General features: G+C 40.3%; 1 protein-coding gene across 2 annotated transcripts in view; it reads left to right on the plus strand.

Moving 5' to 3' along the window:
- Positions 1-20,694, plus strand: part of LOC122788849 (NFU1 iron-sulfur cluster scaffold homolog, mitochondrial-like) — a 274,386-nt gene that overhangs the window by 206,074 nt on the left and 47,618 nt on the right. For both annotated transcript variants that reach the window (XM_044055741.1, XM_044055742.1), the window contains exons 6-7: positions 7,173-7,233; positions 7,436-7,610. In XM_044055741.1, the coding sequence (XP_043911676.1) occupies positions 7,173-7,233; positions 7,436-7,610 (236 nt within the window). The remainder of the gene's footprint in view (positions 1-7,172; positions 7,234-7,435; positions 7,611-20,694) is intronic.

Here is a 20,694-nt window from a genome sequence, read left to right on the forward strand (position 1 = left end):
AGTGAAAACAGTATAAAATGAAGGAACAATTCAGTGAAATACAGTAGACGAGTGCAAAAAAAAAAAAAAAAAAAACAGGCTTGTATTCTACTTGTTTGTTGAAGACTTCAGTGGATGCCTTGAATTCTCTTAGATGCACTTCAGATCTCTGCTAAGAGTGCCAAATTCTGAGCAGCTCTGCCATACTAAGTCTTCTTTTATTTCTCTCACAGTAATTGTTTTCTAGAGAATTCTTAATATTTTCCGGTGTTTTTACAATCCAGACATCTTGTACTGTCTCCATTTTGCGCATTCTACCCACAGACTTTTCCATGCTTTCCATTATTTGAATGCCTGTGTGTAATATTTCCTTTCTCATCAAACATTGTATCCGTTCTTCCTTCTCTTATTTTTAACTCGTTTTCCCAAAAGTGGAGAAACGTCCTCCATTTCCTTTCAAAAATGTGCTAAACAAAAATTTTTTTTAAAAACTTTATCTATTTTTCCATACAATTCTTTCAATTTATTTTATTCTGTCCTCACATTGTTCTGTCTTATTCATGTCTATGATTTCATTATATATTCTCATATTCCTTTGCTTTACTGTTTTTTTCTACAGTGAAAAATATTTTCTTGTATTTTTTTCTAAGCACTGCATTAATTTGTGACTCGTATCTCCCACCCCTTGTCCAAAGATGTCATTCATCCTATTTTTTATCACATGCCCCTTATTACAAATAGACAATAACATTGTCACTAACTCAAGTTCCTCCTTGTCAGATGTTTTGAACTGCACATTTATTTTCTTCTTCTTTAACTATAGTTTCAAGTTGTGAAAAATAAACTCATTCCATGGTGTGAATGAGATTTTTTTCTTTACTTCATTCGTAAAGTTTTGAAGTAAAGTCATAGTTTCAAAAGTTACTACAAAATGTCTTCTGTTCCTTAGTGTGTTAAAGCTTTTTATGTCCTGTACTTTAAACCCCAAAAGTAAATAATACTATCCATAATGTCACACCTGCTAATAATGTCACTTTTCTTTGTTTTGATTCTTAATCACTGGTGGTCTGTTCTCATTTTGATGTTGCATCAGTTCTTATTTTCTGTCCACTTCAGTTACAGTATCGTTCTTCCCTTTACCATTTCTGTATATGTAAAAGCTTGTTTACTGCTCACAAAAACACCCAGTTGCAGTGGCATGCCTTTAAAACCAGCTACTGCACTGCCCAAGCATAGCCCCAATCTGCTGTCGGCACCTTATGGTAATCCAGCTCCCTTTTATTGATTCGTCTGGCAGCTCATTCTCTCTTACTTTTCCCTGCACACACTCTCATTGTACGACAGCTTATTTCCTCATCAGCATTTGACATATCTCAATCCATCATCTCCAGCAACACAGAAGTTTCCAAACCTCCTTCCTCCAATAACAACCATCTCCTCTTTTACAAAGTCTGAGAGATTTCAATATTCTGCAGCACCTCCTTTCTCCTTTCCTCCTCCCGCTTGAAATTCTCTCAGCACAAACACAAGCGACAGTCCTCTGGTACCATCTAGTGCTCAGAAAAGAGTAGGGGATGTTACTAAGTACCCTGGCCATATTTCCCATAGAAGTGTAAATACCACCTTGGTTCTCTTCTGGAAAGAGGTCACTAGCATAAGGATAAACAGATAAATTTAATTAAAATAAGCAAATTCCTCAGTAGAACTGAAGGTAGGTTACGTTGGCTTAGGCTTTGAAATGGATGAGGTGGGATTGTCATCGGTATCGCGCAGTGTGAAACTAGTCGACTCTTGAGCCTGACCCTGTGTGGTACCTTTGGGAAAAATTTGCAGAAACATAGGGGCCATAGAATGTTGGAATACCCATATGTTATTAAATTCTCATGTACTTCTGTCACTTACAGATAGAGGGGAGACCTCCCTTAGCTGTCTCTTACAGATAGAGGGGAGACCTCCCTTAGCTGTCTCTTACAGATAGAGGGGAGACCTCCCTTAGCTGTCTCTTACAGATGGAGGGGAGACCTCCCTTAGCTGTCTCTTACAGATAGAGGGAGACCTCCCTTAGCTGTCTCTTACAGATAGAGGGAGACCTCCCTTAGCTGTCTCTTACAGATAGAGGGGAGACCTCCCTTAGCTGTCTCTTACAGATAGAGGGGAGACCTCCCTTAGCTGTCTCTTACAGATAGAGGGGAGACCTCCCTTAGCTGTCTCTTACAGATAGAGGGGAGACCTCCCTTAGCTGTCTCTTACAGATAGAGGGGAGACCTCCCTTAGCTGCACTTAAATGAAGTATGTTGATTTTGTATAATTAGTTATCAACAGAGAGCACCTCTGCATTAACTTCAGAGGAATAAAGTGTCTGACTTTTACAGAAAGCACACCTTCTGTTCCATGTGGTATCTCTGTATCTCCCCCAAGTGGGTAAGAACAGACCTGACTGCTGTTATTTTACTGGATTTGTCATCTTTCGTTTCTTCAGGCTGTAGTGAGTTGGCCTTCTCCTGGTTTAATTTCTTCTACTCTCTTGAGTTACTAATACCATGACAGGACTGCGCCCCATTCCTAAGTCAGGGTATGATTACAGCTCATGAAACTACTATTGCTTCAGTCTTTGATGCTAGCCAACCATGCTGTTCTTGGCATCTGCAGTGTGGCCAGAATTACCCCTTCTGTAATTCACACTTCTCCACAGTTGGGCCATTTTTGTGTTATATGGTTCCCAACTACTTCTGAAGCATTAAGGATCACTTGCTATTTAAAGAAAACCTGTCTCAACATTTAACATACAGGCTGCCTAATACATTTGCTTCATAGATCTAGGTTTTTAGATAGTTATGACAAAAAGATTTACACTTCCTCACTGTGACGGTTCTAACTATACCTCTTCCACTGTGCCAGTTAAAGTTCTATACTACCATGCCCACATTAATGCCTACAAGGAAGCAGTTTGGGGTACAAATGCAGGGGGGTCAGTAAGTAACTGACAGAGCATGAAGCCAGCTGTGTAACAATTTTGTCCCATGTTTGATGACTCAGTCTAAATGGCAGCTGTCATATGGAGTTTTTGCAAAGAATACCTTAATTGTCACCTCTGTGATGTGTACTGCTGATCTCGTATGTGCTCACATATTCTAAAAAGTAAAGAGGTAGAGACGCAGAAGACAGAAACCACAATTTAGTAAACATTTACCATTTTCATTCCTCCAACATATAGGAACTTCCTCAGAACAAACAGAATGGTGAACATTATGCAGGTATAAATAATAAAAGTTCGCATGACATGCATCAGCTGACAGTTACGTAATTTACACATTTAAGAAAACCAGAGGAATGCATAATATACAAAAGCAAAAGCTAGAGTAGAACAATTCTAATAATACAGTAACTAAAACCAAACAAAGAACCCAACTATACTATTAAATATACAGCTTCTGTTGTAAAGCAAATTTTATATTGATGGTTTCATTTAATCCTGGAGGTTCTTCAGGTGAGAGCAAAAGTTGCCAGTGCAGCTCCTTAACATCCAGCCAATGAATTTGTTCAACTACCTTAAAAACTAACTTTTTAAAATGAATGCATTCCACAGGGTGTTCGCAAAGGGTATTATTCCTGTCATGATGTGTAATAGACAGATTATATTCATAACTGTTTCTTCAGGTTTCTAATAGACTATGGCTGAAAAAAGTATTTATGAACCAGAGAGAACACATACAGTCTCCAAACAACCTAAAGTTGGGATTGAATTCTTCTCCATGGAGTTATGAAGCAGAAACCTTCACCAGCGTAACCATGCGACCACAGCTTAACAAGCATTTCATTAGTTGTGCCAAATATTTCTCTGTTCATTGTGACATAATGTAGGGCCCCTTAATATTGTATTTCAGTTGAGGTGTGATATTCCTGACCACAAATGATTACCCAGCAGTTCAGAAAAAAAAGAACAGCATTTTACATAATCATATGTAGGTAGGTCTTGGATATGTATCCTGTTGCTTATTCAGAAAGATAATAGACAAAGCAGTACATTGTGCTGGATATTTTCTCGAATGATTTTACTTTAATGTTTAATGTGATGTGCATATTTTTGTCACAGAAAGGTAAAATTAAAATGAAGAAGCCAAAAACTGGAAACAAAGTTGGGAAGCTGTCCATTTCCTGTCTTTTATCTCTGACTGGAGTACTTGATTCTTAGCAGAAGTGGATTGCAAACATTTTGTACAGGAAGGGAAACAGAAAGTGGGTTATCTGTAGCTGTACATGTGAGGTTATAGACTGCTGATTTCTGCTAGCCAGGACTGTGATTACCTAGCCAACATCTACTACTGTTTAACACAAATGCAAAATTAAAAATCTCTCTAAATTGCTAACTTTGTTTTAGTAAATTAATAACTTTGCTGGTTTCAGAGTGCTGCTGCTGCAGTTTTGTTAGTGTTTAAGTCAAATATTACACCAGTTACTTCTCTTTTAAACTTTGACTGGTTATGCAAAAATTTGCACTTACTGCTTGCTTGTTTACCTGAATGCCAACACAGAGTAACTTGCATTCCTTTAAACATAAAGTAACCTTTACCTACTTTGTCAGCATGAAAGTCTGTTTAAAATTATAGTTAGGGATCTGTCAGATGGTTTTCCAATGAAATTGGGATAAGTAATCATTAAAAGTTTAAAAAAAATGTTGTTGCTCGGAAACTATTAGTAAAAAAGGGCTTGTGATACGACTGGGCATTTATGCATATAAATGTATTTATTTTCTGGCAAGTCCATGGCCTCTTTTCTTCTTGCCTTTACAGTTTGGTTGTTTTACCCATTTATTCTCAATTCCTTTTGATTACTTCACACTCCCCCAGTCGTCTCATACCCATTCTGTAAGTATATATTTTAATGATGCCTCTGAATCACCCTCAAATTGATTTAACTTACTGACCTGTAATCTAAGAACATTTTTTCAGTCTTTTGGTTTTCTTTACCCCCTGTGGATGTTGCCTATCACTCACCATGAATGGCATGATGTTATCAACATTAATTTGCCACACGGGAGGGCAGTAGGTACATAGGTACTTAGTAGACTGTTGATCTCTGAGGATCATTCAAAGCCTTGTAATACATTCACATTACATTTCCAGGCATTATATTTCAAGCATTAATAACCCAGAGATGAGCAGAACATTCACATGTCTCCACCCTTCAGTATTCTGTCTGTACTTATTTACTTCATCCTCCCCAGTTCACTCATGAAAGGTCTATAGTACCCAGATTGTACATTCACCTGTGTAGTCAGAATGAACAAAAATAGAGCCATTTCCCATGTTGTATTGTCCAGTCTTCAGGGAGCCCCCACCCCTGGCTTCCTCTAGTCAGTTGTATGTCTTTCAGCTAGAAAAGGTGAGCTGAACTTTAGATGTCAGTCCGATTTTTGCTAACTGTCCCTTTTTAGCACATGGGACATTAGTTAGACAAGAGTGGATATTACGCCATGTACTGTAGTACTTTAAGTGAAACTTGATCCGTTCATGCACTGTGGTTCTGCCTGTGTTACTCTTATTTCCAGAGATTGTAGCCATCTAAGAATGCGTGATCCATTCACCAGGTGAGATTTCAAGTGCTCCATTTCTCCATCTGTTTTTATTACATAGTCTGTCCAGGTCATGGACAAGGAGAGCCAGAGCCTGTCCCAGCATGCAGTTGCTATAAGGCAAGAAACAGTCATGAACAGGACACTAATACTTTGTAGCATGTACACTCCTGGGAGCATTTTTGAGCATTTCTAGTTTCACTGTCCACTTGTCTTTGGCTTCTGAGCTGAAACTGGAGCCACTGGTGAAAACCACCTTGGGACACAAGGTGAACATACAGAATTGTGTGAAAAAAGATACCTCGGCTGAAAAACTGAAGAACCAAGTGCTGTAGCAGTTGTGCAGTCTTTACAACCCCTGCACCACTGTGCTGTCCCAAATGTTGCTAGGGTAGCAAAAAAGTGTTCAGGAATACTTTTGAATAACATGACTATATGAGCAGGCTGCATTTCATTACATTATTGTGTCAAACATGTGACCACTGGTGAGAACGGGACACTGGTTTTGGCTGGGAGTAAGGTTGTGACAGTTGACCAGAGTAGGTAGGTTGGATTTGACAGGAAAAGGGAGTTGAACTTGCCTCCAGTGCAAATAGGCTTAATAATTATACATCTGTGTGAGTGTGCCTCTGTGGGCCTACGCTGCCCCCCACTGAGGTGTCAGTGGGGTGCATGTGTGCTGTAGTCTGTATATGTGTATATTGTAGTGTGAAGTGTGTGTGTAAGTAACTCTGGTTAGGTTTATACATGTTTCACTAATGTGTGTCTGTGTGTGTACTTTTGATCACACTTGGTTGTACTTCTCTGAAGCCATTCTGTTCCTCCTTCCCCCCCCCCCGACCATGTTATCACTTTTTTTAACAGATCACTAGGTCTCTGTGTCATTTGTTGGTGTCCTCTGAACTTTTCGACAAGTCCTTGGGTAGTTAGTGTTTCCAGATCTATACGTTAGAACATGCAAGTTCCCCTGTGTTGGGACTGTTGAATAAGTCATTTCAAAGTTGGTCACTAGAGACATTTAAAATGCTAGACAATTGTGGAGTAAGAAAAAGGCAGGGAAGAATTATGGAGCAACTTTGGAAAGAAAATGCATAGTTTTGATAAAAGACTACAAAAATCAACATTTGTCACTTTATAATATCTGTATTAATGATGTATTCATATGCTTGTTGTGTTTGTTGCATTTGGATCTCAGGACTAGTTCAGGTGACCAATTAACAAGTAATAAATACACAACTAAACAAGTAGTGGTAATAAATCATTTTTAGCAGATTATGACATTTGGAAGCAGACAGGTAAAAGTTAGTATATTAATGGTGGTGGTGGTATTTTTTCCTTTGTGAGTTCATGGTTTCTTCCCTAAATGTTAAGGCATTTTACTCAGTCTACAAGTTTTTATTTAGAAAATTTAATCTGGTAAAGCAACACTGTTTCATTAAAGCCACAGTGAGCATAATTAAAGAGAGATTGTATTTGTTAATAAAAATACTTAAGATTTCAAATAATGACAGAAGGCTTATTATCTTACAGGATAAAAAGATAGGCAGTCAGTACAATGATTTTAAAAGAAGCCAAGCATAATTATTTGAAATTTTAAAGTCCTGTTTTCTTTATATTGTAGCTCATTCTGAAGATGATGAAACGGTTGCTATGATTAAGGAATTGTTAGATACAAGAATCAGGTAACTGCGTAATCTATTCTGTACACTTTTAACTAAATGCATCATTTTAAACAATTTTAATCCTACACAAAAGTAACCAGAAGACAATGTAATAATATGAAAACAGTAGAGTGATGCCCAGGTGTGACATGTTACCTCTCCCCAACTTAAAAGGGCATATTCTTTTCCTTACACTTTTTTGTTCATCTTTTTTGTTTCACAGACCAACGTTACAGGAAGATGGTGGGGATGTTGTTTATAAAGGCTTTGAGAATGGCATAGTAAAGCTGAGATTAGTTGGTTCTTGTACTGGGTGCCCGAGTTCCATTGTGACACTGAAAAATGGAATTCAGAATATGCTTCAGTTTTATATACCAGAAGTGGAAGGTGTGGAACAGGTGAGTGCATCCCAGCTTAAATTCTGTAATTACTGCATTCTGTGCCTTTCACAAAGTCGGACATAATAACATAGAATGTTTTAGGGCAACTCAAAGATAAGTTTAAGGGGTAGTTCATCAGATGTGTATGGTAATAAGAGCATGAGTGCAGTTTAATTCAGTGCTTTACTTTTCTAGGTACTGCGGTGGTGGTGCTGCGGTAGCATTGTCGCCTCACAGTAAGACGTCCAGTTTGATTCTCAGCTAGAGCGTCTTCTGTGTGGAGACATGCGTGAATGGGCATACCTTCGTTGAAGGTTGTGTGTCAGGGCCGGCAACTTGGCACATAAAAATCTACTGCAAATCATTAGCGGACCGGAGTTCCGCTGTGGCGACCCCTAACCGGGAAAAGCGGAAAGACACAACAACTTTTCTAGGTATCACACTGCTTGAAGATGAGACAAAGGAAAGCATAGTTAATGTGCAGCCGTTTTCTTAAGTCAAAGTTCTTTATGAAGCTCTGTTTTTGGGGTAGTTCTTTTTCGAGTACAAATCATATTTTATCACATAATGCATCACATGTAGCCCCTCTACAAGTTCTTTCCAATATAATTTGTATTGCATCTGGACTAGATTACAGCCAGACAAAAACAACCTCAGCTGGACAAAAAGACCTTCGCACTCACAACCTGGGTACAGAAAGCACAAAAATACAAGCGAAAAGATTTAAATATTGTAAAGCTTACATGAGTACGCAAAATTAAGTCATACATCATTTGCAAATGCTAAAATCTTATGGTGTCCAGTAGTTTAAAACCATTTAAAATGTCAAGGATCCATGTAAATGCACTAATCCCTGTACATAAAAGTTCCCACAGGAAATGCATTGGAGTCAAGAGATGAAAGAAAAGTACGGCTTGAATGTTAAGAAAGAGTAGAACGTTGTGGAACATGCAGGTAAAGCAGACGAAGATTTAGTGTTTAATGAAGCTGGTTGTTCATTGGCTGATTGGAGCAGAAGGTGTTATTGTATTACTACTAACTACTACAGGGCAATGAAATACAAGTTTAATTTAGAATTAGATGGAAGTTTCTGTATTATGTGTGAATATAGGAACAAGATGGAGTATAACTGGATAATGGAGATTATTATCCTTTGTCTATAACGCAGGTACATTTGTATGTATATTTTACTTGTGTGTACTGTTGGTTCTTTTTCTTGGTTCTTTGTTTAACTGTGACTACTTGAAAAGTTGCTAGGGTTGTGCCGAGAGATAATTTTAATTAGCATGGACGATGTTACTGAAGGACTTTTCATCTGTGAGAAGGTTAAAAGGTGAGAGACTACAATTAGGGCATTGTTGTGCTGGCTTCAGAGAGAGTACAGGGAGAATTTTATTTGGAGTTTACTTCTTAGAGACAGGCAGAAAGAGCTGTTTATTTCCTTAAAAGTAAGGGTGGATAGGACAATAGGCCATATGCCAATTTGCCTTTTGTAGTGAGACAGTGATAGTCAAAGTTATGGTGAATATAAATGAATTTGCATATGACATTACTTGCTGTTTGTATTTTTCTAGTGTTTTATGCAGAATGTAGGACAGTAATTAGTAGGGCATAGTCAAGCCTAGGGATAAATACATTTTTTGACAGACTTTTTCTTTGTTTGGTGAGATGGTTTGAAATGAAGTACAAACATTTATGTTCGGTAGTAACTTGCAACTGCACTGTAGATGTCTTTTTAAGTGTTTTATCAAGTATCGGGCTAAGGTATTTGCTCTGTTTGGCTGTGTTGATTGCTTGGTTGGTTACTCGGGGTAGTTATCAACAGGGGGAAGCGGTTTTAAGTTTCTGTTGGGAATAGAAGAGTGTTATGGCACTTTTAGTTTATTATGGTTAAACCACGTAAGAGTGGATATGAAGTCCTTTTGAAGGGCAGATTGGATTGAAGAGGAGTGTGGTTCAGTTCTGTACAGGATGATGATCTCTGCATAACCTGTTATTTTACCTGTAGGGGATAAAAGTGGAAATATCAGAGAATAAGATAGGCCCAAGAAATGACTCTTGGGGACTCCAGCAGAGAAGGAACCACAGTCTACTTGTAGAGTGCAAGTTTGGACTATAAAAGTTGTGTTGTTAACATAATTCCTAAATCAGAGTACAGTCTCCCTCAGATGTTTGTAAGACTCTGAGTAAAGGAATGCAGCTATAATTTGTTTGGACCTTTGGGGTTTCTGGTTGTCTGATATGTTTAGTAAGATACATCCTAATGGGGGCATTATATTCAGTAACTGGACTTCAGTGCTGAGTATGAGGCAGCGATTACCACTTCAGACCTTGGTGATATTCTTTCTACAGTTAGCTTCACTAGATAAAGGATTACCTCAGTAACTGGACTTCAGTACTGAATATGAGGCAGTGATTACCCCTTCAGACCTTGGTGATATTCTTTCTACAATTAGCTTCGCTAGATAAAGGATTACCTGACAACTGTTGTAACATGATGCTCAAAAGAGGTTGCTGTCAACACAAGTACCTTGATCCCTAGCTACATTTTTGTTTTTTAGTAGCGTGTTGTCTACCAAAAGTGATGATACTAAACTTTAACATTTTATCACTTATACTTCTTTCATTTTACATGTTTTATCGTAATGTTTTCAACTGTTTACACCTTCCATATAAAAAAAAAATATTTTTTAAAAGAACATAGTAAAGTGTGTGAATACAGCAATGTCTTTCGGTAGGCAGTATCCAAATACAAGTCTAATTTGAGGGGGAGGTCTTCTACAGGCTCCACAACTTGCAATGCTGTCTTGTAGAAAATATGATGAAAAACAGGCTAAAGTTCTACTGATTCCCTGTTTTGAGCTTGTTCTCCAACTTCCAGTGGGTGCAGTCTGAGTAAAAAAAAAAATAAAGTTGCTGCCTCACATTTCTAACGTTCATATCTCTACAACCATACTAAAAAACTGTAAAAAGCAAACTGTTCGGCACAAAGTAATCGTTACAGTGATTTCACTCATTTGATTCTAGGTATTGAACTGTATTTTATAAGCCAAAGTATGTGCAGTAAATATTAAGGTTTATCATTAGGATCACTGCTGCAGTAGCCGTAGTTGTATGGGGGTTATTTCCCGTTAAGGATGTAACATTGGGCTAACTTTAAAACTGTCAGGGCACCTTCCACACACCCAAACCATTAGCCAGCTTGAGCTGATTTGAGTAAAAATACAGGTTTAGTCACCAGGCCCTTTAGAGCTTTCCTGCCAGCAAAGAGCACCCCTCTTGTGAACTTTCGAGGATCGATGATTGGCTAACTCTTTCCATTGCTGGGTGGATAAGTCCCTTTGGGAGAAAAAACTTCCATATTTATTTTTTTATGACAAAAACTAAACGTTTTTCTGTGAAAATACTTTTCAGCCAGGAAAAATGTTTGTATTGACTTTCACGTGACTTTTAATACTTTTTAATCGAGAGCAATTCTTTTCTACTTTTCTATATTTATATTATTTTACTTTTGGTGGTATGGGCAAGTGTTTGAAAACACTTTTACTGTGTTTTTGATTGAGGAAGTGGCTTTTTTTTTTTTTGTTACTTACCTTTTTACTGACTACTGCTGCCGGGGTCCCTTGGGAATCGGATGTCCTTTTTGGCTTAACCGTGGAACAACCTACTAGTTCTTCAGTTTTTCCTTCTTCCATCCATAAAAAGAAGAAAATTAATAAACAACCTTTGCTACCGCAGCAGGATGTTTAAAGTGCCTCAGCCGCAGACGAGTGACTGTTGTGGCCATTTTTGGTTCCTCATACCATTCATCTTTTTCATTGGCTCCCACTGGTATAGTCCTTACTTACAGCCACCATTGACCAGGAGTTAGACATGTCCCCTGTGGATGTTGAAATGCTCTTGACAGGCAAGGGAGAGCTACTCTTGTTCATCCTAGGAGAATGGGCAGGGAACTCTCTTCTACCTAATCAGACTGCTATGCTGATCCCTAGGGAGGTTTTTCCCTGGCAAAAGTGGGTTTATTTCTTCTGAAATTCCTGTCAAAAAGAAGCAAAAACTTAAGACATGGTTCTTTTCTTGTCTCACTTTGAACAGGAGTTACTTTACTGTGCTTAGCTCAGGGTTTAGTTCAGGCTCTTCACTCATCCATTGTAGCTGTTTCTGTTAAATGAAGTATAGCTTTTTTTTTTCTTTTTCCTAAAGAGGTTCAAATTTTCAGCTGCAAAATGATTATGAATGGCAAATTCTTTTTTTGTCTCCTCAGGTGTCTGATTCATTTTCTGGGGAGAGTGTGCTTCTGCCAGTTCCTTTGAAAGATTCTCTTTCTCTGAAATTATTTCCAGAAAAAATTAGTTTCAGTAGGAACACAATGATATTCCACTGTCCCTGAAGACGTATTATGATTTATTACAAGTGGACTTTCCAGAACCTACCTCAGTTCCTGGGATGTTTTTGTCACAACCTATAACTTGTTTGACAGCCAGCCTGCTGCCCCTGAGAAAGCAGATAGATCGTATAAAAGTCCTCAGTCTTATGTTTTTACACTCACTGCAGGTCAGGCTCAGCAACTATTGGTTTAGTTGAACCCAGTTGCTGCTAAACATCTGGTTATTCATCTCCTCCTGACAAGGACAGGAACACTTTTGATAGATTTGGGGAAGAAGTGCATTCTTCTGCAACATTTATCTCACCTGATAATTTGTGTTTTAAAGTTTATGCTTACCTCTTTTGAGAACATATTATGGCTTCTCTTTCTTCTTGTGAGGAAAAAACATATTTCTGTGACCTGGTTGTGTGTCTGTCTGATGGATAAACACCATTTGAAACGCGCTTATGATTTTGCTGATGCTACTTCCAGAGCTGCTGCCACTCGGAGCTGTTATAAGGAGGTTTGCTTGGTTGCATACTCAGAATCTTCCAGAATGTCAAAGCTGAATTTTTGAATTCCCCCCTGAATTGAGTTAGTTTTTGGTCCGTCTGCTGCAGCGATCCTCAAAACGATAATAATATTAACACATCAGAAGATATTCTCTGATGGATATCTGACAGTATTTGTAATGAAAATATTTTTTAAGAAGATGTTAAAATTGATTAGCAAACTCTTTTAACAGTTTTCTCTCCAACCATTAGCATTAGCTTGCATGGCTTCAAACAAGTTATTTCTTCTCCAACATACTACAATAAAGCCAGTAATAATAGTTCCATTCTTGACTGGATTCTAGTCTGTGATCCTTGCAAATATGTTACTTCACGAGTCATCACTGAGTCTCGTAGTGATCACCATCCCATATTAATCCATAGATAAATGACCCGCCATACTAATTTGAGGATGTTGGTATAATAGGAGATAGAGGCAGATAGGGAGGGTAAGAAGAGGGAAAGAGGATAAAGTAGGAGGGAAGTGGGAACAATCTAGGAGGGACATATGCATAATAACGTGAGATTTGCCAGTATTGGGGAGGAGCTGCAGTTGCATAGTATTATTTAGTCAGAGGAGTGATAAGAACATTAGGAGCACAATTTAGCCGCACCTCAAACAGCACTGTTTAATCTCCGCCTGTATACAGGGTTTGTACCAAGGAAATGGAGAACAGCTACAGTCATTCCTCTGAGTAAGGGAGGACCTTCCACAGATCCATAAGCCTGACCAGCTACATATTTAAAGCCATGAAAAGACTTACCATGGAATTAATGTATTCCCTCCAGTACAGCTGTTTGAGTGTGTACTTTTAACTCCCAGTGGGTGTGGCTTCATCCTTTAAAAAAGTGACATTATCACCTTACAGTTCTAACAAATACTCATTGACAGAGATCAAATGTCAGTACAACTGTGTTTGCCATCATGTAAGCTTTAAGACAAAACATTCTGATACCTTGTATATAGCATGGTTTTGGAATTAGAATTAAAGCAAATATAAACAAGCAATATTTGATGCCTAGAGGCACATTAGGAGGCAACTACAGAAAGGCCTGGAGGCGCACTCGGCTGTAATGAGTTAATCAATCAGGACATAGGGAGCCTCAAAACACAGGACCCATCTTAGGTCACCAAAGCAATGGATGAAGGCAAAATGGTATACACCGAATACCTCAACCTGGCTAAAGCTTTTGATTCCCCACTAAGGCATAGTCGAAAAGGTAAAGTGGGAATAAACCACTGTGTAACCCACTGTATTACCAAATGGTTCACAGATAGGATGCAGATAATCAAAATAGGGGAAATTACCTTCACAAAGAGACCAGTCCCTAGGGTTTTGTGCTAGGCCCTCTCCTATTTTACATCTACTTTTCTAAAGTAAAAGCTAATACCAAAGGGATCTGGCTGACTAACTTTGCAGATGACTGTAAGCTAGGAGTAGTCATTGAATCCCCAAATGACAGCGATCCTGCAGGAAGGTTTGTCTCAAATAAGTAACAGATGTCAGAATAATAGAAATGCATTATTGTATCCTTTAGGAAGTCTCCTACCCCAGGGAACTGTCGCATTGACAATACTCCCCTAAGATTGACCAAGTTGTTCGGGATTTGGGAACTTATATGGACAGTGACCTAACTTTTGATCATCATGTCTGTTGTAAGAATATCCTTTTGTACTGCATAGCTTATAAACAAAGGGATTGTGTCTAAATTTAGGGATGTCCTTTTACCCCTTTACTTGGCCCTAATTAGGCCAGTCATTGAATGTAATGCCCTGTTTGGCATATATCTGTCCATATACATGCAACAACTGGAATGCTCACAGAGATACCTTACTGAAAGGATATAAGGCCTGAACTACATGCCCAATGGCCTGACATGGACTGACTCAAAGCCCTGACACTGTACTCAGTATCCTCTACAGATTACTAAGAGGTGACCTGTATCTGGCATACAAGGTATCCTCCGACCCATTACTGATGGATTTACTGCATATCAGCAAGTCAGATGGCATCAGAAAAACGTGGCCTAGGGATCCAAACTTCTTCTGCAGTATCAACAGCAAGGCTTGGAGGGACAGGTATATTTCGAAGAGGATGCCACTGCTTTGGGACATATTACCCATCCAATAAAACAAAGTTCATCTGTGTCCATTTTTAAGTGCAACTTTATTTATTTATTTATTTATTTATTTATTTTATTTTACATTTGTTGACCGGGCTAGTCTAGCTGGATATATGTCCATTTTCAGTAGAGGCCCGGGGAGAAAAGCTCCAAATTATTAGTACATCAATTAATAAAGTGTAACAATAAAAATAAATGCAGATGTAATGGAAACAGGTTTTTTTTTTTTTAGCTTTCAACTTAGATCTGTTGATGGGAAACAGAAAATTTACCCCAGGACTTCTCCCTGTACAGCTAATAGACAGAGGCACCTCCTAAATGCTTTGTAACCCATGCATGGGTCCCTTTAAATATAATATGATCCCAGTTATTCTGATCAGGGGTAATATATGATCATTGACCATGGGATGAGTGAGGACAATCTCTAACCAAGTGGGATAGGTTATTTTAGGGCAGCTAGAGTAGTACTTGCCTATGAACCTGTAAACCTATTAAATAAAAAAAAAAATATATAGGAGATTAACCCAAGTAGTGTAAAGTGTAGACTTGAATAAATAAATGCTAGATGTAGACCTAATTGGATTTGGGATAGATTTCCATAATTTGGCTATACTTTTTATCTGTGTAAATTTCAAGCAAATTTTTCTCCTGAGAGCACAAAGGAGGATTATGCAGATAATAGTGAATAACTGAGCAAGTAACTAGGTGGGAAGAGGGATTATTTATGACTTTGTATGTTAAAAGTAGTAGTGTGTGAGCTAGGTGATGGGGAGATCTAACCAGATGAATGCTGTAAGAGTAGAGCAGTGATGAGCTTTATGGGTGGCAGATTGGCTGCAGATCGGGCTACTTTATTGCAGCATTGCTCTAGCTTTGATTTCAGAGAGATCTGTAGGATGTTCATCATGTTACCCTGCTGCAGTCATCACACTTGGGTTATCCTGTCGTCAGGCGGTCCCGCAGTCGGCCGGAATTCCAAAGTCTTGGTCCGGCGTCGGTTGCTGTCGCTTCTTCCCTGACGTCAGTGCGCCAGGGGTAAATATAATGCATCCGACGCCATCTTCTTCAGTCTTTCTTGCCGTGCGGTGCCCGAAGCAGAAGCAGTTCGCAAGTGCCGGTCGGCTGACTCCTGAGATTTTCGAACTCGAATTTCAGACCGAAGTCTTCAATAAAGCTAAGTACCCCGTTGGGGAAACTTTTCTTGCCTCAGACCGATGTCAGAAAAAGTTAACAATTGTATTTCTTGTGGGAAGCAAATACCTCATAAGGATTTTCATTCTTACTGCATACCTTGCCTAGGCCCAGACCACGACGTCACTAGTTGTCGTTTTTGTGCTAGGTTTAATAAGCGTACTATAAAAAGACGCTTTGATTTTGCACAACACTACTTCGGTAGAAAATTTAACTACACTATGCCGTCGGAGCAACAGACTACCGGCGTGCACAAAAAACGCAAGGATAAGGATAGGCAGCCTAGACCCAAGCCAGACTCCGAGGCCTCGGCTGGTCCGGTCTCCGGTTCACCGGTCTTCAGTGAGGCTCCGACGCAGCCCCCGACTACCGCAAATCTGGAACCCGAGACCGCTTCGTAACTTTTGGCGGAAAGTACCAGGCCAATGCAGTCATTTTGTTCAGCCCCTACCGACGACACTGCTGAAAAAGATGTTGGTGCTGCAGAAACACCTTCAGTTTCTGAAGGCGTCTTCAGACCGACGACACTCACCATTAAAACGCATCCTAAGATGAAGACTCCTATTAAACCTAAAAAGACTGCACTTTAGTCCCCTGTTCAAGGCCCCATGCCTAAGAAACAGATGCTTTGATCTCTTTAATTAGGGGTTCCCAACCCCCTCCTGACAAAAGGCCTAGACAAGAGGAAGATTATGCATCCTCTGAACAAGTGTCCATTTCCTCAGGCTCCTCAGAGGACCAAGATTACTCCTTCTCCCCTTATGAAGATTCTGATGCTGAGGATTCCATTCCCTCAGCTTCTCCCCCTGAAGATTACTCCTTTGGGGAAACTTTACACACTATGAGGGAACATTTTTACTGGGAAGGTCAGGACTACTCTGACTCATAGAAAAGGCTCAGAGAGTTTCTTTTACTCCCCCAGCACAGACCACTTGCCATCCCCCCAGTTTTAGACATTGTGGATGATGTTTACTTAGAATCCAGTTCGAACCCGGACTCTCTGCCTCCTGCTCCGGCCAAAGCTGACAGATACAACAGAGTGCCTGATTCCCACAAATTTCTTTACAAAAGTCCTGTTGCTAATCCAGAGACTATCTCCCAGGGTCCCAAAGGGGCTAAGGCTTCTATGGCTAAAAATCCTGTACCCTCTGAAAGGGACTCCAGAGCACTAGACAGGTGGGGGAAAAAGGTTTACACCTCAGCCACTCTAGCTATGAGGGCACTAAATTGCCAGTTTCACATGCTAAAATATCAGCAATTTCTCATGTCTCAGTTAAAACAAAAAATGAGCAAACTCCCTCAACAGTCTGAATTGAAAGAAATGCAGGATCTGTTGCATGCAACTGAACAGGTGGGCAAACATACTTTACAATGTGGGTTTGATTCTTTGGAGGCTTCCTGCAGAGCAGCTGTCACTGGGTCTGTTATACGCAGGCATGCTTGGTTAAAGGAACAAACTCTGCCTGATCATGTTAAAGCAAAGCTTCTAGATGCTCCCTTACAGCAGGATGTTCTTTTTGGAGTTAAAGCAGAAGAAGTCTTAAAGAAAATGGAGGATAAGGCAAAATCAATGCAGACAGTCAAAGATTTCCTACAGGTACAGCCCCCTCGCTTCAGCAGAAATTGGCCAACAAAAAATTGGTCCTTTCCAGCTACTGACAGGCCACAGAGGGGTAAATACAGACGTCCAAGAGGCAGAGGACAACCACAAGCCCAGTACAAGCCTCGACAATGGGGCACTGCAGCACAGAAGGGAGGAGAAGACAGGTCCCAAACTACCAGAAGGCAAACTCAATGACTTGCACCTCATCTGGCCAAGCAACACTCTCTTGGCAACCCCCTTGGGAGGAAAACTCGCACTTTTTTCAGACAACTGGCACATTGTCACAAAGGACAAATGGGTCCTAGACATAATTTCACGAGGATACAGATTCCATTTTCACACCTTGCCAATGAAAAGAGGAATGCCAAACCTGCCACAAAATCAATGGGCAGAGGCACAAAAACAAATTACAGCTCTCATGGACATGAGAGCCATTCAACTGGTACCTACTCGAGAGCAAGGCCAAGGATTTTACTCAAGACTCTTTCTAGTTCCCAGAAAGGACAATGCCTGGAGACCAGTTCTAGACCTTTCAATTCTAAACACCTTCTTACAAGTACCCAAATTCAAGATGCTAACACTACAGCAGCTTCTTCCCATGTTGGGCAAGAAAGCATGGCTAGTAACGTTGGACCTCAAGGAGGCATACCTGCATGTCCCTATCAGACAAAGTTGCAGAAGATACCTCCATTTCATTGCAGGTTCAACCCATTACCAATTCTCTGCACTGCCCTTTGGCTTATCTACTGCGCCCAGGGTCTTCACAAAATGCCTGGCACCAGTAATTGCATACTGCAGACAAAGAGGAATTCAAATATACCCATACCTGGACGACTGCCTTATCCAAGCAGAAAGCAAGGACATCCTCTTACAACATCTGGCTTTTGTAAAACATCTTCTAAGTTGCCTGGGGTACACAGTAAACGAAAAGAAATCAAAACTAGTACCCTCACAAAATATGACATTCCTGGGTGCCAGCTTGAATACAACGGCCCAGAAGGCTTATCTGATGCCAGACAAACAACTACAACTGACTCAATATTTCAAAACAATGGTAGCAAAGACCCAACTACCTGCAAGAAAAATTCTGCAGGCCTTGGGCTTCATGGCATCTTGCATACTACTAATACCATTTGCAAAGCTGCATATGAGGAAATTACAGTGGTACCTAAAAAGCGTATGGTCTCAACACACCCACAGCTTGGACACAATGATATCTCTCATTCCCTGCCTACAACAGGAGTTTCTATGGTGGTCACTGGCATGTCACCTCAACAAGGGTCAGCCTTTCACCTTGCCCCCAGCCAGGCAAACTATGACAACAGATGCATCGGACTACGCCTGGGGGGCACACATGGCAGGACAGTGCGTTCAAGGCGTACGGTCTGCAGATCAAAGGAATCTGAACATCAATCAAAAAGAGATGCTAGCTGTACAGAATGCTCTGACAGCCTTCAAGAATCTATTATATCCAGGACAACTTACAATAAGGATGGACAACACCACAGTAATGTGGTACATAAACAAACAAGGGGGTACACACTCCTACCCTCTATGCAGGCAAGCAATGACCTTGTGGAACACAGCTCTGGCTTACCAAGTTCACTTACAAGCTCAATACCTGCCAGGACAAAAGAACACATTGGCAGACGACCTCAGCAGAAACATCATGGATCCCCACGAGTGGAAACTGGATCCACAAGTATTTGCATCCACAAGTATTTGCAATGATAACTCAAAAATGGGGCCTTCCAGACATAGACCTGTTTGCCAGTTCTCAAAACTATCAACTAACAAAATTTTGTACAAGGACACTTCACCATCAAGCTTGGAAAGTGGACGCACTCTCATTCAGCTGGAAAAACCTGACAGTATATGCCTTCCCTCCATTGCCTCGCCTCACAAAGGTGCTTCTGAAAGTGAGAAAGGAGAGACCACAACTGATGCTCATAGCCCCAGACTGGCCACGCCAGCACTGGTACCCACTATTGAGGAATATGGCCCAGGGCCCACCTTGGATTTTACCACAAACTGCCCGTTTGCTCACACAGCAAAACAATCTTCACAGCCAGTTAAAAACCTTAAATCTGGCTGCATGGAAAATCACCTAAACATCCAGCCAGTTCCTCTTTCCCAAGCAGTTATGGATGTTATCCTGGAAGCTAGGAGGCCCAGCACCAGGAAGGCCTATGCGGACAAATGGAAAAGGTTTTGTGCGTGGAACCAAACTAAAGGCCAAAACACACTTCGGCCTCACATGCCTATGATTCTACAGTATTTAACTGAGATGTTGCACAAAGGACTTTCTTTTTCTTCCATTAAAATCCATGCATCAGCTATTTCAGCCCACTACAACACAGAACCACCCTTATTTTCGCATCCACTTCTAAGGCAGTTCCTCAGAGGGGCAAAAAACATTAGGCCCCCCAGGAGAGCACCTACACCAACATGGGACCTCAATTTTGTTCTGGAAAAACTTACGCTACCTCCCTTTGAACCAGCTTTCTCTGCAGATCTACAGTTCCTATCATGGAAGACTGCCCTGCTGCTAGCAATAACTTCAGCTAGAAGAGTCTCAGAGCTGCAGGCACTAATGGCAGTGGAACCTTTCCTCATTTTCCATCAAGACAGAGTTTCTCTACGAACTAATCCTTCCTTCATGCCTAAGGTGGGTTCCAGTGTGTTTTTAAATCAAACCATTCACTTACCCACCTTTTTCCCAAACCCACAGAACAAAGGAGAAAGACTCCTGCATTCCTTGGACATTCACAGGCAACTTCGCTACTACTTGGATAAAACTAAGGCTTTCAGAAAATCTGACCAGCTTTTTGTATCCTATGCTACAGCTTCACAAGGGAAGGCTATATCAAAACAAACCATTTCTAAATGGATAGGGCATTGCATTCGTTTTTGCTATACCCATTATGGAAAACCAGTTCCTGCTACCATTAGGCCCCACTCTACCAGGGCAACAGCTACATCTACATCCTTCCTCAGTGGGGTACCAACCAAGGAGATTTTGGAAGCTGCAACTTGGAGTTCAGTACACACTTTTACCAAACACTATCACTTACCACTTTACTCTAAGACTAGGTCTGGCTTTGCCACTGCAGTTCTGCAGGGCCTTCTAGCCTCCTCTAACCCTCTATAACTCCTCCACCCATCCATAGCTTTGGGATTCTACCCAAGTGTGATGACTGCAGCAGGGTAACACGATGAACATAGTACAGTTTTGTACCTACCATAAATGTAGATGTTCGAGTGTAC

Source organism: Protopterus annectens, chromosome 14.part0 (assembly GCF_019279795.1).
Source record: "Protopterus annectens isolate FY-2018-M chromosome 14.part0, PAN1.0, whole genome shotgun sequence".
Taxonomy (NCBI): domain Eukaryota; kingdom Metazoa; phylum Chordata; order Ceratodontiformes; family Protopteridae; genus Protopterus; species Protopterus annectens.